This window comes from Papio anubis, chromosome 12 (assembly GCF_008728515.1).
Source record: "Papio anubis isolate 15944 chromosome 12, Panubis1.0, whole genome shotgun sequence".
NCBI lineage: Eukaryota > Metazoa > Chordata > Mammalia > Primates > Cercopithecidae > Papio > Papio anubis.
Genome location: NC_044987.1, coordinates 90,754,134 through 90,762,856, shown reverse-complemented (window position 1 = coordinate 90,762,856; position 8,723 = coordinate 90,754,134). Strand labels below are relative to the sequence as shown.

At 33.9% G+C, this 8,723-nt stretch overlaps 1 protein-coding gene and 1 long non-coding RNA gene across 6 annotated transcripts in view; one reads left to right on the top strand and one right to left on the bottom strand.

The window, feature by feature from the left end:
- DNAJC24 (DnaJ heat shock protein family (Hsp40) member C24) overlaps window positions 1-8,723 on the bottom strand; it is a 63,453-nt gene that overhangs the window by 18,975 nt on the left and 35,755 nt on the right. For all 4 annotated transcript variants that reach the window (XM_017948525.3, XM_017948527.3, XM_017948526.3 and 1 more), the window contains exon 3: window positions 459-597. In XM_017948525.3, the coding sequence (XP_017804014.1) occupies window positions 459-597 (139 nt within the window). The remainder of the gene's footprint in view (window positions 1-458; window positions 598-8,723) is intronic.
- LOC103877575 overlaps window positions 1-8,723 on the top strand; it is a 35,992-nt gene that overhangs the window by 7,945 nt on the left and 19,324 nt on the right. The window lies entirely within an intron of this gene.

The following is an 8,723-nucleotide window of genomic DNA, read 5'->3' as shown; positions in this document are numbered from 1 at the left end:
AATCATGAAACTCAGCCTAAAATGAGCTCAAAGATAGCAGAGTGCTTTATTATGTCATCTTATATATAGTATCTTCATTTGGATTATCATTTATACTGTATAGTCTTCAAAGTACTATAATTAAAATAGTAATCCATACATATTTATTTTAATAAAAAGAAGTTTTTATACACATAAAGCATATTAATTAGGAATGTGTAATTAAACAGTTTTCAAATGTAATAAAAAATAGCTTTCAAGGCTTCTCAAGAAGCCACATCCTAGTAGTTTTCTTAACTTCTCAATGGATACACAATAATCACTGCTAATAATAGGGCATAATTAAAAACAGTGATGGAGGGGAGGAATGAAGGCAACAACACTTGGAGCACATGCTGGAAAATGCTCCCCAGGAATGGCTGCAGAGCGTGCTTCTAAGAGTTGCCGATGTGCTGTGGCTCCTCAACACAAGTACCTACCACACCGCTGCAAGTCATACTCTCTTTTTGTCTCTTCATTTCCTAGAATTTTCCACGCTTGATCAATTTCGATGAATTTCTGTACACATTCCTCCACTGTTCCTGCTGATACATCTGTACTTTGTTTATCTGGATGATACTGCCAATCAAAAATAAGGGTGGGAGGGAGTGAGTAGAGAGAGCTGAGGGGGTTACATTTAAAAAAAATTGTAAATCTGAGCTTTAGTTAAGAAGGTAATGAGAAGATGAAAACTAAATGCCAAGGCAATGAGACAACAGTGTTGGACACAGGAGACAACTGCCAGGTTAATTAGACCACTGGAGTAGCTATAAATCCACCAGTGACATGATCTGTCACAACGTGCAAAGACAGCATTTTCTGGATAATTTGTTCATGGAATCCTTGGTCTCATGGACAATTTACCTAGAGAGGATGACTAACACAAATAGCAACAGGTATGCGCAGACGAGCAGGACATGAAACAGGAAGAGCACAAACTAGGCAGAGTATGAAGCTTTCCTTGCACAATGTGCTTACCTATAGATAGCATTATACAATGGACCACTAGGTCTTTCTTATGAAATTATACAATCATAATTTTAAATAAAAATACATCTAATTATAAACATGACAACTTTCATCTTCTTCCTCAGCCCTGAAGATTATAAAGTTATAAATCCCCAAGCATACATTTTTATTAAAAACTCGTTATTCTAGGCCAGATTTGTAAGAAATAACTTTAAAGAACTCAAACACTTAGATGTAAATTAATTCATTAAAGAATCTTTCTTATGTGAATTTTCTAAAAAGTCTAAAAATTTTTGTTTTCAATATGCAGTAATTTCTTTATACTACTAGGTCAAAAACAGGAAGCTTTATGCCAATTCATAAATTCTCAAATGCTGATGTACATGTAGCTCACTAAATAGTTATCCAGTAGGATCACTTATCACTTCTCCTATCTCCTTCCTTCCTTTTCTTCTATGTTCTCTGTGATTCTCCCTTTTCTTTTCATCTAACAATTCTGAAAGGATCAATATGTCATTTGCTTTTCAGCAATCTCCCAACAAATGGGAAAAGATTATATAAATTTAGAGACATTTCAGTGAAACAATCTGGGGGTAACAATAGCACATATTCAGATATGTAAATTTTCTTACTTTCAAGTAAATAAGGAACTCCCAGCCTGTATGATGCTTACCAGGTTCTTCTGTGAAACCAAATATCAGAATAGCATTTGCTGTGCTAGAGAGGATCCTTAGTGGTGTGTAGAAAATGAATCTATCGTTAAAAGATAGTATTTATCCAATAATTACTTCGACAGTTTTATACTTTAATTTCAAAAAGTCAACTTAGGAATGTCCTTTTAATGCAGAATAGTTTTTTTAAAATGTCTTACTCTTTTTTCCAAGTTTTTACAATAAAACAGGCAAATAACCATATGTACATTTCATGAGTCATCAGTGTGGTTGGTTCATATATTCCTCAATTAATGGTACAATAATTTCAATTATTTCATTGACTGCCTTGCAGACATTATCAGGAGCACAAAAAAAAAAAATTGCAAGTACCATGCCATTTATTATCTAAATTGCTAAGGCCAAAGTCACTCAGTAAGTTGTGTCAAGTACCATGAAGCAAAATGTCTTCAATTCTCAATCTAGAATTTGTAAAGTATGTAAGTTTTAATTAAATCACAGACTATTTTAAAAATAGATTCATTTTCAGGATGAACTTCTCCACACTGCTGAAGATGCTCTCTAGCACAGCAAACGCTATTCTGGTATTTGGTTACACAGAACAACCTGGTAAACATTATACAGGCTGGGAGAAAGATTCTAGGGCAGACAACGAGGAATAGGCTTCCATTTTCCCTTTGGCAAACTACTTCTCTTCCTATTAAATCTATCAGTTATCAACATTTAGATATTTAAACTAATGTAAGTACTGAAGAAAAGGAAACTAAGGTTTTATTGTTTCATGTTCTTTGCCCGTGATTTATTAAATGATGCTCATAAAAGTTATTTCTATACTGAGGTTTTGGCAATCTCTAAAGTTGGGATATTCAAGCAATATCCCTAAGCCAAAGTGGAGTTGGCTGCATTAAAGTTCTCTAGCTGACCCATTGCTCTAACACTACACAAAGGTTTGTCTAACAAGCTTAGTATAACTAAATGTTATTATATGTAACATATTCAAATAAGCCATGATACATTTATGATACATTTACATGGGAAAACTCTTAATTTCAGTATGTCACAAGCATTAAGGCCCTGGAGAACTTGTTCTAAATTTGTAGCTATAGAGTAGGAGTAAAGATCAACAGGTAGGTAATTTCTCATGGGCCAATAAAGGAAGTCTACTTGGTACAATGAATAGAAGAGGTTAGGCCTGATCATGTACAAGTCTAACCAAGAAAGCCCTATAAAACCAGGAATTAATTCCTGGATGCCCTAAACTAAAAAATACTACTAAATTTTATTATGAGTCACAAATCAGTTCTATGATAGTGAAAGTACAATTCAATCTCTTTCCCTAATTTGGTATTTTTCTGATTAGTAACTGAAACAAGGGGCTCACCATCTGAGGCTTTAAGTCTATTCAGATTCCATGACATTTATTTAATGGGTACACTCCATTAAAAAATTACAAATATAGCAAGAAAATAAGTATATAATTTGGGATGCTTTAAAGCCTTAGTCCAATGTGTTTTGACAGCAACTTTCAGAGCAAAGTGAAGGTCTAAGAAAAGGAATAACTGTCTGTGGTAGGCTGATAATGGCCCCCAAATATATCACGTCCCACTATCTGGTACCTGTAAATGTTACTTTATTTGGAAAAAGGAAGTTCACAGATATGATTACATTGTAGTTCATGAAATGGGAAGATTTTGCTGGATTATCTGGTTGGACCCTAAATGTATTCAAAGTGTTCTCAGAAGAAAGAGGCAGAGAGAGAGCTGACACACAGAAGAGAAGGTGATGTGAAGACAGTGCAGAGAGAGGTCTGAAATGCTGCCCTTGACGACTGGAGTAAAGTGGCCACAAGCCAAGGAATGCCTGCAGCCTCCAGAAGCTGGAAAAGACAAGCAATGGATTCTCCATCAGATCCTCCAGAGGGAGTGCAGCGCTGCCAACACTTTGAACTCAGCCTGGTTATAATTATTTTGGACTTCTTCAGAACTATAAAAGAATAAATATTTGAAACCACCCAAGTTTCTGATAGTTTGCTTTTACAGCTATGAGAAATTAAAACCCAGTCCAAATATATCTATGATTTACAATTGGAATGCAAGACACTAGAATGTGTTAAGTAGAAGTTTTAATTACAAGGGCTACTCATAAAATGGTGTCATTACACACATTCTTAAAAATATGAAATTTTTCTCTATTGCCAATGGGAAAACAAGCCCCTAATCCTAGGTTTAAAGGGTTTCTGATCTCAAAGTGTATGTTAATTTTGTTCCTACTATTTCTAAATCTGAGCTATCCTGTGGAAGGTAGACTCATTATGACCCTAAAAGACCACAGTCATTTTCCTTCTGTTGTCAAATCTTATTTCTTGCCCTTAACTTCTTTTACTCTCCACTAGCCAAAAACCTTCCTACTCTTGAGAGCCCAAAGCTAGTCCCAATTCATTCATTCACTTATCAAATAAAAGACAGATGTAATCTAAAGCACTGTATATTCTAGGGGCTTACTATCTAATTAAGGAACCAGAAACAGCCATTAAAAAAAAAAAAAAGCATGGACTTCCTTACAGCCTCAAAAAATGCCAGCTGAATCAAACAGGGAGCTCTGAGGACAACAACATTCATCAATCAAGTAGAGAGAATCCTGATACCCCTTAATTAACAGAATAGGTCTGTTATACATTTAATGTTGCAAAGTGAATTTATTTTAACTGACTTCCATGTTCTTTCAGTACTAAACTGAAATGCATTTTGCTGGAGTTGAAAAACTTAGTGTCTTGGAAGCAACAGACTCAAAATTAACAAATCAGCAAATCTTGCAACAAACAGAGAAGAAAATTTTAAGAAATTATCATTAATAACAGCACAAAAAATGCTTTGGAATAAGCCAAATAGAGTATATGTAAGACTTCTACACTGAGAAGCACAAAGCACCACTAAGAGAAATCAAAGGCCTAAACAAATGGAAGAAGTAACATGTTCATGGATGGGAAGCTGCTTGTCCATTTTCCCTAAACTGATATATTAATGCAATCCCTATCAAAATTTCAGCAGTAATCAACACTGTAGTACCCGCATAAAGCATAAAGATAGCCGAGAAACAGACCATACACATATGGTCAATTGACTTTCAAAAAAGCTGCTAGAGCAACTCAATGAGGAAAGGAAAGTATGTAACGAATGGTTTCTAAACAACTGGATATCGGGGAAAAAAATAACCTCAATCCCTCTTATTCCATAAACCAAAATTAATTCAGAATGAATTATACATGTAAAAGTAATCCATAAAGGCAACGCAAGGGAATATCTTTGCCGCTTAGGGTAGGCGAAGAGTGCTTTGACAGAAAATAAAAAGCATAAACTGTGTAACACAAAATTGATAAACTGAACATCGAATTTTAAAACTTTCTGCTCATCAAAATACCACTAAGAAAATGAATAAACAAGCCATAGACTGGGAGAAAATACTGGCTGCATATGTTTCTAACAAAGGACTTGTATCAGAATACATGAATAAAAACCTATAAATAAATGATAAAAAGACAAAACTAATTAAAAACCAGATGAATAAAATTGAACAGATACTTTTTCAAAGAAAACTGATGAACAATGTGTACATGAACTTTTTTATTAGTTATTAGGAAATAACTTAAACTTTTTTATTAGTTATTAGGAAAATGCAAATTAAAATCACAATGAGATATTATTACATACCTAAAAGAATGGCTAAAATAAAAATGACTGCCTGGGTGTGGTGGCTCATGTCTGTAATCCCAGCACTTTGCGAGGCCAAGGCGGGCAGATCACCTGAGGTCAGGAATTTGAGACTAGCTTGGACAACGTGGTGAAACCCAGTCTTTACTAAAAATACAAAAATTAGCCAGGTGCGGTGGCACGCACCTGTAGTCCCAGCTACCCAGGAGGCAGAGGCACAAGAATTGCTTGAACAGGGGAGGTAGAGGTTGCAGTGAATGGAAATCGTGCCACTGCACTCCAGCCTGAGGGACAGAGCAAGCCTCTGTCTTAAAAAAAAAAAAAGAGAGAGAAAGAAGAAAAAAGAAAAAAAAATACTGATAACACCAAGTGTTGATAAGATATGAAATAACCAGAATTCTCATATACTGCTGAGAGGAAACAATTTGGCAATTGCTTATAAAGTTACATATACATCTACTCTATGATCAATAAAAATGAAAATCAGAAATCTACAAAAAGATTCATAAAAGAATAGATTAACAGTCTTATTCGTAACAGTCTTATTAAAAAACTGGAACCATAAATGTCTATCAACTGCAGAATAGGTAAATACCTTTCATTAAATCCATAGAAAAGAAATATTACTCAACAATTAAAAAAGAACAAATCATGACATACTCAATAACATAAATGAAAATCTAGAATATCTGTTAAGTAAAAGAAGAAAGAATAAAAAGTACATACTGTATGATTACATGAACATGAAATCCCAATTTAGGTACATTTAATCTGTGGTGATAGAAACCAGAAAGTCGGTTTCCAGGTAAGAATAGGTAGTGGAAATTAAGAAAGAGGGGCATGAGGGAACTTGCTGGAGGAACAGAAATGTTCTATATCTTATTTGGGGTGGTGTTTACATGATATCAAACTCACCAAACTTAACACTTAAGATCTGTGCATTTTTCGTTTTATGTTGACAATATCTCAATAGAAAAACATCTTCAGACATGTTTAAATTTTTTAAAAAGAATTTAGCAAATCTTTCTAAACCATAAAGGATAAATAAGGAATTTCTTCCAATATTAATAGAAAGATAAGTACAACAAAAAACACAGAAAATTAATGAAAAAATTAATATGAATTAGTGAAAAGCTTGAATTACACATTAGTTTATGGAAATTTTTTATTACTTTCAAGCACATTTGCCAACTTTAATAACTTCAAAACATGTTAAAAGACTAAGCATTGCTGAGTAGAAACCCGAAGTGCATCCAAAATTAAAATACCATAAATATGTCACAATATTAAAAATACTGAGAGTGATAGTATCTGTGTGATTCTTCATTATACAAAGACATCTATTTCCAAAATTTCAGTAAACTGCTATTTTTTAAATTAATTAATTAATTATTATTATTATACTTTAAGTTCTAGGGTACATGTGCATAACGTGCAGGTTTGTTACATATGTATACTTGTGCCATGTTGGTGTGCACTCTGAAATGACTTGACACCTATAACTGTATGATCTAAGTAATTTCCTCAAATTTGGGGGAAACTTTTCAATTACATAAACTTAAATTCTTTAAATTACCATATCATTCATTGAGAGTAAGAAAAACTACCACAAAAGTAGATTAAGAAACTCTCTTGATACAAAAATAGGGGATCATACATGGTACTACAAAAGAAATACAGGAACTGATAAAATATTTCATCAGGATTGGTATGTGTTATCTGTTTTCTGACTATTTCAAGGATAAGTAACACTTTTAGTTATGAAATCTTAATTCTCATCAGCTGAGATTTTTTGGCAATGGGCTGTCCAATACGAAATATTTTATTTTGATTTCAAACACTCTCTACATATTAAGTCTAAGTGCTTTCTAAATTACTAATTCTAGAGTGACTGTCACAATGTGTCACCTCAGTGCTACTCAAAATGTGGTCCTCAGAACTGCAGCATCAGCATCATCAGAGAGCTTGTTACAAATATCAATTCTTGGGCCTCACCTCAAATCTTCAGAGGGAGGATTCCAGAATCTGTGTTTCACCAAGCTCTCCAAGCAACTGTTACGCGTGCTAAAATTTGAGAAGCACACTGTTAGCCTTGACTGCTTAAACATGGAATTCATGGGCAAGTCAGAAGATAAGTGCTTTGCAAAAATGTTCCTGTGACAGACGCGTCCTTCCAAGTACGTACACCAAAAAGAGGGGAAAAAAATCCATTAACCTAGAACACCACAATGAAAACTACAACGTGTTTCAAGTCAAAAATTTTTTGATATTTGATACCTTCCATTCACTAATCATAAATGTCAACTTATTCATTCCATTGTTTGTACTAACACCATATGATGTCACAGATGAAGACACTGATGAAATCTGAATAATATGCCAGTGGTAGTTTAATCTGTTGACTTTTTTTTTTTTTTTAAAGAGAGGGGCATAATTTGTATCAGGCTTCACCTTAACACTAATGATGATATCCACTGATAAGTTTACACAGAAACAAATGTTTTTCCACTAAGAAATGAAGCACGTAAAATTATGAAAATAGCATCATACAATGCAGTGTGAAAATTCTACCAACTTCTAAAAGGTTTTAGTGAAAAATTTTTTAATATATATATATTTTTTGAGATGGGATCTCTCTGTGTCATCTGGGCTGGAGTGTAATGGAGTGATCCTGGCTCACTGCAACCTCTGCCTCCCAGGATCAAGCGATCCTCCCACCTCAGCCTCCCGGGTAGCTGGCTAATTTTTGTATTTTTTGTAGAGACGAGGTTTCCATATTGCCTAGGCTGGTCTCCAACTCTAGGACTCAAGTAATCCATCCACCTTGTGAAAATTACATATTCATTAGCTCCAAATGATATTTTCCGTTGGCTACACAACATATAAAGTTGAAATGAAATGATATTTCTTTACAGTAAACACATAAGAGTTTTATGGTAAACTGTCTACATACATTAATCCTTTAGTACACACTTGTGATTGTGCTGTTTTGATATATAAAATATAAACTATATATAAGAAGTAACAATAAACCATGAAAAGGACTCTGGGCAAATCTGATTACACAAAAATCCCCAAATAGGCTAATATTACTTGATTTGTCAATGTGGCAATTGAGGTTTCCTCTACGTATTAATAGATGAGTTTTAGTACCATCAATAGGATGCTAGCTCTCTATCTCTAGCTTCAAACTTTCTTGAATTCTAGAACCAAAGTTTGAAATACTTTCTGGAAGCTTTCTTGTCAGCACAATAAGTTTAATATATTCGATATCCAATATATTATCCAGACACTAAAATTTGTTTCTCCTCTTGCTGAATTCCTTGCTCTGTTAAAAAATAACTCCGTTAAAAAATAA